Source organism: Channa argus, chromosome 15 (assembly GCF_033026475.1).
Source record: "Channa argus isolate prfri chromosome 15, Channa argus male v1.0, whole genome shotgun sequence".
In the NCBI taxonomy this organism is placed as follows: Eukaryota; Metazoa; Chordata; class Actinopteri; order Anabantiformes; family Channidae; genus Channa; species Channa argus.
In genome coordinates, this window is record NC_090211.1 from 13938896 (window position 1) to 13954732 (window position 15837).

General features: G+C 39.5%; 1 protein-coding gene across 2 annotated transcripts in view; it reads left to right on the forward strand.

The window, feature by feature from the left end:
• Nucleotides 1-13153, forward strand: part of prkar1b (protein kinase, cAMP-dependent, regulatory, type I, beta) — a 54928-nt gene extending 41775 nt beyond the window's left edge. For both annotated transcript variants that reach the window (XM_067477355.1, XM_067477356.1), the window contains 4 exons: nucleotides 316-376; nucleotides 2877-2998; nucleotides 10626-10707; nucleotides 11776-13153. In XM_067477355.1, coding sequence (XP_067333456.1) covers nucleotides 316-376; nucleotides 2877-2998; nucleotides 10626-10707; nucleotides 11776-11948 — 438 coding nt within the window. In that variant the 3' untranslated portion in view covers nucleotides 11949-13153. The remainder of the gene's footprint in view (nucleotides 1-315; nucleotides 377-2876; nucleotides 2999-10625; nucleotides 10708-11775) is intronic.
• The last annotated feature ends 2684 nt before the right edge of the window (nucleotides 13154-15837 follow it).

Sequence of the window (15837 nt, forward strand, 5' to 3'; positions counted from 1 at the left end):
CTGCAAATTAGTAATTATTTAAATTTTTTCAGATAAGAACCTCCTTATGAGAAACCATGAAATAATCTAAAGAAAGAGTTTTAATTGCTGCAGCTGTGTAAAATACTTCCTTTTAGAAGTAAACGAAAATTATATATTATGGTACCAAATTGCAATAAATTATTTTTGCTTTGTAAAACCAAGGCATTTTGATCCCACTATTCTGCAGATTTATCACAGTAATAATTTTATCATAATGTAGCTGTGCAGGGTTAACATGCAATTTCAAAGATATTCATTCACATGGTAAATGGGTCTTCCTCATTTGTTTTACAGGGCAGCACACTGAGGAAGAGGAAGATGTATGAAGAGTTCCTTAGCAAGGTCTCCATCCTTGGTAAGTCTTGGTAAATCCCTGGTTGTTTTTACATTTGTGAATATACTGAAGCATGAGTGTTTAAACTTAAACAACAGGTCAGAGAGTCCAGAGTGCAGGCAGTTAAATCTGCCTAGTGCAACATATACTGTAGATTATCCCCCATAAACACAGGCACACGTTGTCACACAAGGGCCGTAGCTGTGTAAGGGTCTGTGTGTACAATCCTAATCTTCTCGCACCGTTCATGCTAAAGCCAGTCACACTCTGCAATGTCGTTGTGTGGACAATTAAAGAATAGGGAGTTAAGCTAAGCCTCTCTTTCCCACTGGAATTTGGATAACACCAGCCTGCACAGGCCATTGAGTTTGGAGGAATGGCGAATGAGATTCATTCAGAGTTCCAAAACGAGTTGCAATTGGAACTGACATCTCATCTCTTTCCACTTGATCGTGTGTGTGTGGTGTATAGAGTAAGGCCGTGCCCTCTGTACAGAGTTATTAGCTGGCTGAGTAAACACATACACTCAATTCACTCAGTTCTTAGGAGAAGGTCTGTGCAAGGTCCGCTCTCTTTTCATTCACCTCCTTTCTTCTGTGCCTCCCTTTTTGACAGCCTTGTCGAGGCCTGTATTCAAACGCTCCCTCTTCGAAGTGCTTTTCCTCTCTTCATTCTTCTTTCTGTTGCTCTGCCTCTCTGCTCTGGCTCTTTGAATTGGAGGAGGGGTAGGAGGCGGGAGTGTTTTTGTTTGTCTTTGATTTTTAAGATAGCCACGAAATTGGGTACAAGCCCTTGATGTTGTAAAGTGGGGGGGGGGGGAAACATGTTCTTTGTAACACACACACACACACACACACACACACACACACACACACACACACACACACACACACACACAGCAGCACCCCAAGGTCCTTTCCCTGTAGATGTATGCAGCAAGGTGATCCAAGTAGATGCAGGCTTTGTGGACCATGAAATGTAGGTTCTTTAGTCAGCACGTTTGTGTATCATGTTACTTGCCGAGCTGTTAAGGATCAGCTCTATAGGTCCTGCTGCCTTTACTTTGCAGCCAGACAGAGGACATCCATCTGCGGATGGCAGACACCACGGCCCCACCAGAAGGGACATTGGACACCTCCAAACCACCAGACTTCACCTTAGTTAATCCTAAGTACATACACATCTTTACACACACTCACACACACACACTCAAACAGAAACACTGGGATCAATTACTAAACACATCAGGAGACAATAGTCTCAGACGCCTCTAACTCATGTCTTAGACAAATTAAAACACAGAATCATCCTTTCATCTAGACAAAGCTAAAGCTGAGGACTGTTTTCACTGCAGGTAAGATACATTCTAAAAACAGATGTTAAGGTTAGGCAACAGAAGTCCACTACAAGAATGAAGGACATGCACATTTGATCAATCCTTTACTTATCAGTGGGTCTTCTTTCTAAATATATATGAATCCAAGTTCCTCCAAACTCCCAATGAAGATGTGTGACACTCTGTGTTTTTGGTTTCTGAGGGAATACCAACAGCTTCTAGAAATATCCCTGGCTCACCACGTCACCATACATGTGGTTGGACAGTCGGAAAGACAGCTGTCGCCACTGGTTCTCAAGATCAACAAAAACTGAAAGAGACAGACCAAATCATGGGTCTTGGCAGGACTCATTAACAAATCACTAATTTTCTGCAAGCTTGGAAAGAAAATTTTAAAATGTACCAGAGCATTAGAAACAAATATCTGTCCAAAGGTTTTCCATATAATTGATGTTTGAAAGTTAAGCAAATTTACACATGTTCTGTCTTTAGCGTGTAACTGAATCACATTTTTCTATCCCTTGGAATTTATCTCAGCCGCTGATCAAATTTTATGCTACCCTTTAGATTTTTTTCTGCCAATTTATTTTGTAAGTGTTAATTTTATGAACTTTAAGCAGATGTTGTACAGCAGTTTACCCTGAGTGAGTGTCCCTGTCAACATGTCTGTCTTTGGCAAGTCTTGACCTTTCTATTAAGGTATGATAAGCCTCAAATTAACCCTAAAGATGACAGCACCCTGTCACCACACCCAAGATTTAATATAACAGAGATTTAGGGGTTAGTTTCGAGGTGTCTTAGCGCCACGAGGCCTCATAATGAGAGGGAGGGGAGACGGGGATCTGAGATGTACAGTAATGGTCCCTTATGAATGACTGGATTATTCTGAAGCTGGAGTTATCATTCCACCATCTTACAAAATGTTAACAGGAGGCATCCTCTCAGTCCATGTTTAATTTTGAATAATTGTGTAATATAATGTATGAGATGATCAAATAATGTATTGAAAATAATATATATTTGTCATGTGATTTGCAGTTGGCTAAATTCTTGTGACTGATACGGAGCTTTGCTCGCAGACTTGTTCATGTACTATTATGAATAAATTAAAGATCTAAAAATTTGTTGAGTGCAATGGAATTTTTGCTATAAACCCACATTTATATTTCTGTTCTGAATTGACAGAGTCCTTGGATAAGTGGGAACGTCTGACTGTAGCTGATGCTTTGGAGCCCGTTCAGTTTGAGGATGGAGAAAAGATAGTGGTGCAAGGAGAACCTGGTGATGATTTCTTCATTATCACAGAGGTAAGTCGTGTGTGTGAGTACGTGTGTGGGTGCGTGTGTGTTTTGAATGAGACAGAAACTTTCTGAGAATATTTGTGCTTTATAACAGTAAAGCCCAAAGTCTAGTAGAAAAAGTAGTAAAACGCACAAGTAAAGCATTGTGTGTGTCAATTGTCCCATTTCTTTTACAGTCTATGAGTTGACATAGGGGCCAACAGACCAAATATGGTATGATGACGTGTACATTTACCCTGTCATCATCCAGAGTCACTGGGTGGACTGTTTGCTGAGATATGAACTCATCCTAGTTAATTGCAATCAGTACACAATATAGAAATAATATGCAAAGAATAGACCCCCTCCCTCTACAAGCTTTGTGGAGCTGGAGCCCCTAGCAGAGTTTCACAGAACCCTCCCTCTTTGTCATCCTACCATGCTACCATACCATTTGATTCACTCCATACTTAAACAGGTTTTGCCAGGGTCAAGCCAAGAGGGGGTGGGTTGCAATCTGCTGTTCCCTCGCTCCTTCTCTTCTTGCTCTAAGAATTGTACTGAATAAACGTTTGTCTTTCTCACATTATCACTTTCTGTCCGTTACTATGTCCCACTCATCTTTATTCATCAAAAGTCATTGCAGCAGTGCAGCGGTGCACTGGTTATAATGTATGGGAGTGTTAAGGTGTGGCTAAGCCAGAGGAATTTTGAAAGGTGCTGAGTGATGCATTAGTCCCGATCCCTTTTTTGCTCTGCCTCACTCTGTCCATCTGCTTTCTACCAGCACAGCCCTCCTTTTCCCCTCTCTGTCCCTCTCTCCGTCCTCTCTGCCCCTCTCACATGCTTTTACTCTCCTAGGTGTGCCTCTCTTCAAATATACAGTATACACTACAGCCTGTAATTATTTGGAAGTTGTTTTGGGTCAGAAGCAGCAAAACAAAACAAACAAAGTGCAAAATCATTAGAAATGTGTTCATTATAAATCATAAACAGGCACTAATTGTACTCAACAATTCAAATTTGCATATGCCGCACCTGTTGAAAACCAGGCTAAAGGCAAAAGCCCCCAAAACAAGCAAGAACTGAAGTCTGATGCAGGATTTTGAGTCCAAAAATTACAATAGATAGAAATGTGTATAAAAATACCTCTCTACATGATTCCTCTGATTTGAGGGCTATTTAGACTCCCTCAAATAAAAGTCAAAGACAATATAACCGTTGCTTATCAGCATCCATTGTAACAAGTAACAATTAAGTGTAAATGGTATAAGTTAAAACATAGTATCACACTAGCACAAGTCAACAAGAGAGGTAAATTCAGCGAACTCACTCAGTATCATAAGTTACACAGAAACATCTTCTACATACTGATGAAATTAATAAATATAAGCTTCTGGTCATACCAGTCCAAGTACGGCCATAACAACAAAAGCACCAAAAGACAGTCAGAAAAAAGAATATTTAACATCTTCTTTTCAAAAGTTACAAAGTTTCCCTTCAGAGCTGAATGTAATCACTTTATTGGTCACACAGCATTGTTTCATTTTAAATCCAAAGTAACGTGAAGCCAAACAACAAAACTTGCCCCTCTGCAAGTATTTCTAGACTCCACCATATATATCCCACATATACCTCACATTATCTGACCAGTGTTGGTCAAGTTTGAAGCCTCCAATTTGAGCCTTCTGAAGCTGCAGCAATCCCATAAAAGCAGTTTGACTATGTAAAAAAAATTTACCCAAGTGGGATTTAGGACACAAATATAGCCTGTAGCAATGCATGACTCATCAATCTGAGACTTTGCACATCCCAGGGAGGCGAAAGGCAAAATATGCAGAGGAATCTGGGGAATTATAGGATGGAGAGACGGAGGAGGCAGATGGGAAGGAAGGCAGACAGCAAGGCAGTCATCGTAGGAAGCCAGCAAATTCCATTTTGTCATCTAGGTCTATGGGAGCATATCACAGCAGACACATATTGAGTCATTTTTTGAAAATGGGCAGGGTTCACTTACACTCATCACTAAGGAATAGGGGCAACATTACGAGTCTCTTCCACCTTTTTCAGGAAAAGCCTGAAGTGTTTAATCTCTTTCGTTAACCCTTTATTTGTTTCTCTTGTCAGTATTCTATTTCCCTCTGAGCTCCTTATGTCACTCCATCCCTTACTCTCTCGCTCACTATATGTCATGCAGCAGGGCCTAACTTTCCCAGAGCAGGGTGGACTGTTGGTGGAATGTGTGTTGCTGACTTTCACACGGGGTCAGGAGACACAGCCTCCCGGGAGGGAGATGAGAGAGAGAGGGAGCAAGAGAGAAAAAGATGAGTGAAAGAGGGCAGGGAGGGACATAAGGGCAGAGAGGAGGTTCAATCGAGAAGTGCAGTGGGTGGGAAGGATCTTTAGTGATTTGGTTGCAAGATCAGACTCACCACTCTATGGACTCACCATTTTCCTCCTGTGAGTCTTTATCTTTGGGTACTCATGCATTATTTTGATCAATCTGTCAGTGCTTCAGTCAAAAGCAACCCCTTTCCATCTTACTGTATCTGCCTCTTCTCATTCTTTTGTTTTCGTGGCTTTTGAGCATCAGCCAAAGACACAGCCCACAATCACTAATTACAGGCTGCTGATGGGGCGGATTTACAAAAGGGAGGTATAGAGACATCACTTTCGTTGCCTGCTGAGAGGAATGGGGCACTAATGAAAAGTGACATGTTTACATTTTTTTGTCCGCACACTGTACAAACAAACCTTTACAGAACTCCAGGGCCGTGAAAACTCTGCTTTACCCATCATTGCATTATCTGTTGCTCTCTTCCCACTCTTCTTCAGGGCTTAAGTCCCTGCTCACCTAACAAACAGTCTTTCTTTCTTATACACCCTTTACTCACTCAAAGGTTTAAAAGGAGGGATTAAGTACTATGTTGAATGTTAGAGAGGTACTCTTAAAACTCCTGTTTCAAGTGATAGTGATGGATTTACTGTACGTATACATCTGAATGTCTGAATAATTATATGGGTCACTTTTATGTAAACGCTATAACAATTACCTCAATTCATGAGATACAAATAACTTATTTATTATTATAATATCTTTTACTGGGTTGGCACGGTAACATTTTCATAATACGTTTGGCTTATTTAGTTCACTAATAATAGTCAGTTGTTTTTATTGTTTCAACTTGTGGATTATTAATAGATGAATATCCAACAAAGCTCCTTACAAACAGCATGTGAGCAAAAATTACGAACTTAAAATGCTTTCACTTTTGCGCTATTTAACATAATAAAGTATGCAGCAGATTTTGTTGTAGTGGTATTAACTGTGAGAAGTTCCGTTTGTCCTTTGTGTTAACAATTTGAATCAATTTGAATTTAATTGTTTTTATTAAAAGCTACATCCAAATGAAATTATATATTTTTTTCATTCTATATTTTAATTTTTAAAGCTATAAATATAGCTAACATAGATAAAATGCAACTCAAGCCAGTGGTAGCATGAGACTTTACACTGCTGGGCCCTTCCTTTCCATGCTCTGCTACGCTTAGTGCATTAGGGAGACATTGTTATGGCATTTATAAGTGTAAGACTCACTCGTATTTCTTAAAAATATATAATATATGTATTTTTAAAAAGTTACAAACCATTCAAATCATTTGAAGTTATAGTTATTAGTGTTAAAATGAAATAAGATGTGAAAGTCTCTTTTCGTTTTGTCAGTCCATATCAGATTAATGATATTTATTGTCTTGAGTCTCTGTCAAGTACCATGAGTCCACTTGAAACATCTCTCCATTAGATTCTGGATAAAACTTCACTAAAATCAGATCTGGGTTATTTTGTTTTTTGCTAATGCATTCACTCTTTTGTCTTCTAGTCTACACAACAACTTAAGGAGTTATTTTATATTTGTCCTTTAACCCCACTGTAAAGTAATCACACTGAGGAGATCTAACAGGTTTCAGTGGGTCACACAGGAAGGGAATTTGTCTGTGTGTGATTGACAATCACCTGCTACTCAAACTTACAATACAATGAAATTCAGTTCTGCTAATGGAGCATAACCCTGATTTTATCAACAGAAGCTCAAAGCAGTGGATGGTCCAAGTCATTTTTGTCAGAGTGCAACCATATAATTGCAACCATATAACTTAACTTCTTCAGTGTACACAAGATCATGTACATCTCTTTGAGAAAAACATCCTCGGGTTGTCATATACATGCCAGAGAGAAGTAAGTTATCTGTGTTTTTGCAATTTAGTGAAAAGGTGCAGACACTGCTGATGCTGACTGGCCTTGTTAACAGGCTACTCAGGATATCCTCTTTCTTCCATCTCCACTTGTGCCAATCTGACTTGCTCTCTTGTTGCTTGTTGTTGATCCGACCGTTGTTACTTCCTCATGTCAACATGCAAAATTTTGACATGTCAGCACAAGTCAAGACTCTACGCTCTGCATGTGGCACTAGTGATACAATACCTGCTAGTAGTTGGATGATTTGTTCTTACTTACTCTGCTACTTTCTTTACACAATTGTTCCTTCATTCAAATGTTTTGTTTGTTTTACTCTCGCACTCGGCCTGTCCCCTTCTATAATCTTTTTTTGACTTTTGCACCCTGTGTCTGGTAGCGTGGTGAAGAGATTCTCAGATGTTTATAAAAGCAATGTCTGTGGAGCAGAGCGCTGCCCCTTAGGTGGTATATTGTGAGATAGTTATCTGGACCACACTGGATGAAGCCTGTTCACGAATGAACTATTGTACTTAATGGTGCTGCACTTTTTCACTTTCTTTGTTTAGACATGCATGAAAACGAGAGGAATCAACTGGTTGTAAACACAGGAGGCACAATGCCCCATCTCCTTAGTTCTCTCTCCATTCATCTGTTTTATGCTTTACTTTTTTACTAAAGCCTTGTTTTCCGTTAAAAGTCATTTCCACTTTGTTTATACTTGTGATTACAGGTGCAAGGTAATGTGCAAAAATGGTATTATAATCATAACAATAATGGTATAATTTTATAGGATCCTTTTTTTGGTCTTTAAAAACTAACCTTTGCACAATAATCATAGTTACTGTTTGTCTGTTCTAATGCATCTTCAATTTGACAATAAATTTTCAAGAAATGCTCTAAAGGGAAAAATATGGTGTAAATATCACACATACATCTGCTATAATTAGCTAATCTAGAGCCATGCAAACTTTCATGCTCACATGTAATGGATATATACATGTACATACAATTATACATACAAGTTTGTTCCAGTGAATTTTGGGTGAGAGATAGAGAGCATTGTTCATTTACTCTGTGACTTTGAGTCCATTTGAGGAGGTGGAAGTGTGTTCCTCTGAGTGATGCAGACTGTATTTTGCTGTAGTAACCCTCTCCTTTTTCATGCTGTGTTCAGATTGTGGCTTAGATGCCATAGAGTATGCCATGACAAACCAAACTGGTCAGCATAGCAGCATTTTAGTCAACCGCAGAAGTACTGTGGAACAACTGTGGAACACCCATCTCTTCTCTGCTGCTGCTGGTGCATGCTCACTGGAAGTGTATGCAAAAACAGTAGCCGCTGCCGCTGCTGCCGCTGCTGCCGCTGCTGCCGCTGCTGCCGCTGCTGCCGCTGCTGCATGCTCAATGGAAGTGTATGCAACAGCACTAGGACCCAGAGAAGCAGGTAGATTATTGCCCTGGGTGATCAGTTCAGCTACTGGGACTGCCTAATCTTTAATCGCTAGGCCTAATCAGGCAAATTTCATGCAGTAGCATGAAATGATTATGTTTTTGGCCACCATCCTCATTATTTTGAGCTTGTCAAATCATGCTAAAGCCCACACAGTTACTCACAATATTACTCAGTACATCTAATACTATGTAAATATTACAAGTTCATTTGTAAGTTAAATAGTACATTAAAAAACAATTTCATTACTGTGTATACTTTATCTTTCAGCTAGAAATATATTAGGCTGTAATTTGGCACAAAGCATTAAACATAATGAAAGACAATTCTCACATTTAAGATGAGAAACCTAGTATATTTTGTCTGGCTGTTACAGGACAACGTTGGTGTTGAATAATCTTGCATAGTAAGATGGTAGCTAATTAATATGTGCTAAATTTCAAACTGACCTCCACTGGAAGAGCCCTGAGGCCATCGCTGACATAAACTTACTGAATACCTGGTTGCCAGATAGTTGTTGGAAGAGATACTCAGACAGTATTCTTCTCTTACTCGAACATTATTTCCCACTTCTCCACAGTTCATTTCAAACAAAAACTCACTCACACACATTCCTTTCACTGGAATACAGCCTCACTTTTGTTTGCCTGCAGTTAGTTGTTGGCAGTTTTGGGGTTCTCATTAAGGCTCATTATATTCATATTTAGCATTATTAGCTTGGTCAGCACAAGGACATGAGAGAGCAGAGAAGGATTAGAGACAGTGAGAGAGGACTGAAACGGTCAAGTCTGTTTTACAACTCAGACAAAGACAAGCTGGGAAATTTCCTAAACGAATTTTGGACTTGATTCATATTAACTTGAGTGCATATAAATGTCGAGACGTTGATACTGAAAACACACGTTCTGCTACTGCCTAAATATGCATACCAAATGTGCATATGCTCCATCACACACAAACAGTCATTATTTGAGATATGTGTGTCAAATGTTTTGTTGTGACATGTTATTGTGGGCAAATAGCAAATCGGGTTGAACTCCAAATGCTTGTTGGTAGTGCATATAAGTTCATTCACACACAATAAGTTTATTACCAGCTGCAAGATACAACAAAACAAACTGTCGGGCTCATGTGAACGGAAATCAAATTTCCTCCCTTATACTTTTTAGATGAGTCACACGCACACAGCGACCAGCGGGTGATGGTAATATGCGTAGCATGGTTGGTCACAGAGTCCACTCCGTCTGTCCAGCAGATATCAGCTGTTGGACTCTGCTGAGTTTCTCAGTGTATGTGTGTATGTGCATTTGAGTGTTTGCGTGTGTATGTATCCGGGAGTTTGCATTTCACTCCATGTGGGTTTTATGTTCTTTCGTATGTTTCTGTATAGTATATGATTGCAGAAACTATGCCATCAGAAATGTGTGGGTCTATATATGATTGTATGCTTGTGTTTTCAGGTCAGTTAGGGACACTTCATTGGATCTCCCTTAGTTCTGGACACTAATGTTTTCATTTATTTTGTGGATGACTGCTGATAACAGGGATTATGTGATGGAGACATTGAGGAATAATTTTGGCCTCTAACAGGCTTAGATGTTTGTATTTATTGCACTCTGGAGGAAACAAAGCAGAACCAATCACATTTAGCCTCAATTACCCCATTGGAATATGTGAGTGTTTTGTGTTTCTGTTCGTACACGTCCCACAGAACAGGTGTCGGTCCCAGAGAGAAGTGGACTAAATCCTGTGCACCTGCGTTCTTATGAAGCAAAGGAATTTCTCCTTGGCTTAATCCTCCTGATGATTTCAGCTTGCTAAATAACTCTGCCTTTTCTCTTCCCTCCCCCTCTTTTACTCCATCTTTCCCACCAACACCCCTCCTCCTCTTATGTCTCTCTACATCTTTCTCTTGTCTCTGTTTCTCTTTTCTTTTTGTCAACTCTCCTTTTCTTTGCTATCTCCAGGGAATAGCCTCTGTTCTGCAGCGCAGGTCTGACAATGAGGAGTATGTGGAGGTGGGACGCCTTGGACCCTCTGACTACTTTGGTGGGTAGCTTTGGCCTGATGAGGCTTTTAGTTAGAACTCAAGTTATCACATGAAACAAAAGGCTTATAGTCAAAACAGTATATATTGCCTTTCATTTTAGCATTAAAATACTGTTTGTGCCAGAGGAAAAAATAGCAACTTTGGCTTGTTGCTCAAGATATTGATTAAATTGCACTAATATACAGAATTTATATGTTTCCATCTGTTGAAGTTTAAGTAGTTGTTTTAAGTGTTCAGGTTCAGTTTATGGTGATGTCATCAGTTGTATTGTTATATCTTACTTTAAAAATCTAAGACAAGTCATCACATTTAACGAGCTTGAACTACAGATTTTTTTAGCATTATGCTTCTGCTTGGAAAGAAAAAATATATTTTAAAAAGAACTGTGTTCCATGGTCTTAATAATGTCATGGAGGACAACGGTCAGCATGGCCACTCTTACCAGTCTATGGCTTCACAGCCCCATACACAGTAAAATGTGACACACTGTGTGTAGAGGTGATAGAAGTACACAAACTCAATACTAAAGTTAAAGTGGCCTAAGAAATTTTCACCACTACAAGCACCACTTCAAATATCCACAATGAAAACATTGTATTTTAAACAATTGTGATTATGGTAATATAGACAGTAATTCATAAAAACTAAAGGGGGGATCACAGTTGGTAAAAGTGCAACTGATTTTACCCACTTTATGTGCTGTCAGGTGGTTCACCATAATAATACATCAGCATCTAGTAGTTCATCCATCCGTCCATCCATCCGTCCATTCACCGCTTATCCTATTTGGGTCACAGGGGGTTGGGCCTACCCCAACTGTTATTGGGCGAGAGACTGGGTATATCCTGGATAGGTCGCCAGTCTACAGCGAGACATACACAGACAGATAACCATTCGTACTCACATTCACACCTATAGGCAGTTTTAGATTCACTAATTCACATTCAACCAATTGGTTGATATTTATCATTTAACACTTAAATTTGATTGAAAGTCAAATCACAAAAACATACAACATTTGAAGCAAACTTTTGATTATTTATTGAAAATGGCTTCTTCTTCTCCAGGTGAAATCGCCCTGCTGTTGAACCGTCCCAGGGCAGCCACTGTCATCGCTCGTGGTCCACTCAAGTGTGTGAAGCTGGACAGGCCTCGCTTTGAGCGTGTACTGGGGCCGTGCTCCGAGATCCTCAAGAGGAACATTCAGAGATACAACAGCTTCATTTCTCTCACGGTGTGACAGGCCGGCCCGTCTGGGCACCACCAGCAGGGGTGGGCGACATCAGCATCAGAGATTTGGTCAGTGGGTGGGAAAGGAGGATGCGGGTTAGAGGGTTTTACATTCACAATGACAGGGTGCTCTTTTCCTGCCTTTTTTCCATTTTGTTTCTTTCTTTTAATCTTGTGCACTTTGGCTCGACCTGTGCTGTCACATAGCTTTATGTCAAATACAACATGCGGGAGTATGAAAACCAGTGAGGACAGAGATCTTTTAACTTATTACAAACATACAGTGTGTGAACTGTAAATGACGCATGCTTCTTAACTGACAGAGAATGGCGACTGCACTTTTATGATTTTATAAAGTGTACAGATTAATTGAGGAAATAAGAATTAGCGGGAGGAAGTGAGTACAAATTTCATTGCTCACTGACAGTGGGTTGGCTTTTTTCCACTTCTGGATGTGTGTGGTGCTTTTTTCTTTCTTGGTCAAATCCGACAGGCACTACAGCAACCTTTGTTCCTTAAAACATACGTGTAAGAAGTACAGTAATAAGAAAAATACATTCTTCGCTGTTTAATTCGTTTTTTGTGCTTTTTAAGTGTGCATTTGCTGCTGTTAGGACAGTGATATGTTGAGTTAAGATTTTATTATGTGGCATGTGTCAGCCAAATTATCTGACAAGTCGCATTTTCTTAAAAAATACGCTTTTTTCCAATATTACCTGAAGATGTGTATTCGGATCCGTGAGCTGTGGTTTTCCAAAGGTACGGTGATGTTATCAGTCTAGTCCACAAACACAAAAACAGAGTCTGAAACACACTGACATGAAACACACTTATTCTGTATGCCTACATTGTCTCAGGACTAAATAAATCTTTAACACACAGGTCTTACCTGATGCTTTTTTTAAAGCTGATTTCATTCTGTTATATTGCTAGATATAAGCTTTTGCACCATTTTAGAGTTTGTAATGTTGGGTCAACACAACCATGTGAGAATTTTTAAGACATGACATCTGTTATAAATATATTGAAGAAATAAAAAAGAAACTATACTTGTATTGCTTTCCTTTGATCGGAATATTGCACAACAGACCCAGCGACCGCCATTGTATAAAATGGACCTCAAGAAAAGAATCTTTCTGTATTCTCTCACTCTGTATCTCTTTCTTTCACTTATCAAAACACCTTAAGCAAATAAAGATAAGCTTCTGAAATCTGTTTAATTTGACTTGTTATATTCTCTTGATCATTCCTCTCTTTGTACCACTGTGAATGTGACTGATTTTCACATTCTTTGCCAAACATCTGGCATCCTCTCTGCATCTCCTAGAACTTAGTTACCTTTTACCCTTTATCTCACAAGTCATGGCCTTTTAGCCTGCACTTTGCCTCCCCTAGAAGTTATGTCTCCATTAATCTCCATTTTCTTTTTCTAAAGTGTAAACTCTCCTCTTTAGTCACACGTTTTACATTTTTCCCTACTTCCTCTTCATCTCAACCTCCCCAAGTCTACTGTGTGAAGCAGAGCAAGGTCTCTCTGGCTCCTTCCACTCTTCTCTGCTTTCCATCCTTCTCACATTAAGCGAAGTGTCAGTCATCCGTCAGTCTGAGCTGTCCGAAAGCCTCAGAGTTCCTCCCAGCCAGTTTACCACTATAGACTAAAGCCTTTACAGCTTTGACACATTCCTCCTCAACTTAATGCCCACTAAATCAACTAAGGAATGTGCCCCCAACTCGCTGACATTGAGTTTAGTATGCTTCTCCTCACACATACACACTCACACATACCCTTCATCATTTTGACAGCATACACTAACACATGCTAAACTCATAAACACACGTTTGCCATTTGAAGCTCAGTAAAACAAGTATTTCTTTTGACTAAGCTTCACAGTTTTGTCCACTCGTGACACTTAATTATTAATAACGAACTTTAATTTTAAACTATTTTAACAGTGCAGCTGCTTGCATGTAGCACTTTGTAAATATACTCTAATTTGATTTCAGACCACACTGATGGATCTGGACCTGGCGGCATGATTACTAATCAGCTGAGCTTAAAAACAATTCTGACTTTCCTAGGGCACATTTTTTCTCACATTTCTTTGGCAACTTTGGTGAGGATGCAGTTAATGTGTCATCTTTCTCATCAACAAAAATTATAATTCTAGGTAATTTTAGATACTCTAGAAAAGGAGCATTGATACAAAATCATACAAGATTTTATGTAGTTTAAGCTTTTGAAAAGAATAACTGGACCTTGAGCTGTTAAATCAAACCATGTGCTAGAAGTTCTGTAGATGCAAATATAATAGGTGTCAGTAGATCCATCTCTGTGATAACTAAGTGTTAGCATTGTAGAATTACTCCACTGACATGAGATTGAGTTGGAATTGTTTTGTCAAACAGCCACATTGTTCATCTATTCCAAAGAAAGCTTCTTTGACAACGTGGGTTACGCCTGAATAAAAACACAACCTGAGCTGGCCTGAATGTTTTTGTCTATGTGTGTATCCTTAGTACCTGATTAGGCAGGGATGTAGCTGGGCCATCCTGGGTGGGCCAGATGAGGGAAAAACTTGGCAATGTGGCATTAGCATTAAGATGAAGCCCTGACACTGTGGCACTGTGCCAGTGTGAGAAACGAGCATAACCAAACACACCCAATTTCACACAGTCCTTAAATGACTTTTCATTTAAGTCCCTTGATTCTGCATTGGGTCCATTGTAGTCCAGTAATCCATCATAAATCTGTGGTCCCACTGTGCCTGTAATGCCAAGACCAAAAATATTTCACCACCTAAGCTGACATCAGTTCAGATAACTGCACTTTTGTCAGGTAAAGAAAGACACAGTCAACAGCAGCCAATTAAAAAGGACTTTTAATGCAATAATTATACCTGACAAAAAGGCTGAAAAGTTGATTACAGCTATTTGAATCTTCTCAGTTTTACTCACCTTTACACAAAGCATCCAGTGTTGAGGTTGATGGTCAAAAGTGAATAATTGTCCATGGAACATACATTTTTTTTATTATTATTATTATTTTTTTTTTGTTCAGGTACTTTGTCACTGCAAATAATTCATTAAATTCAGCAAAAGAACAAAAGAAAAATCAAAGCGGCAATGAAAAAATACAGTTTACATTCACAGGATGTTCACTACCTGTTTGTAAATCATTAAACGATCTCACACTTTACATTTGCTGCATCACTCTGTCCACTTGTAGTAAGTTTAAGCTCACTTTGTGGAACTCTTACCCCTCACTTAACTGCAAAATAGAAGCGGTCCGTGAGAGGAACAAAGAATCACCGACTGAGAAGGATGCATCACCTCAACTGCTCATCTATCCCTACCATTCCCTGCATCCAGCTTCTCTGCTGCAACCTGGCTCTGCTACAATTCTTCACCCACAGTTGACTACTGGATGTTCAGCACAAAACCCCTCTGCATTTTGGTCTCCAAACAAACAAGAGACACTAACACTGGCAGTGTCTCTTGGAGGAGAAGGCAAAAAGGACGAAAGGTTGAAGGAGTTGATGATGAAGAAGCAGCAGGAGGAATTTAAAAAATTGCTGTAGTAGCTTCACTGATAGGACCTCTATGCTCAAATTTAGTTTGTAACTGCTTGCAAGGTGTGTGAGGTCCAATGAGAAAATTTCTAAAGAATTCACCCCAGCATGGGAATGCTTTGCCTCCACATTGACACGATGGTTTCCTAAGTGCATCCTTCTAAATTCCAGGTTTTATATAAGGATTGCCAAACATTTACAAGATAAGCCAGCTGGGAGTGATTTTGTGTGTGTGTGTGTGTGTGTGGGTGTGTGTGCTCATGCTTGCATGTATATTTGTTGTATCCCATAACCAGACACATCCACCCATGGTCTCCTGAGAGGATGTTT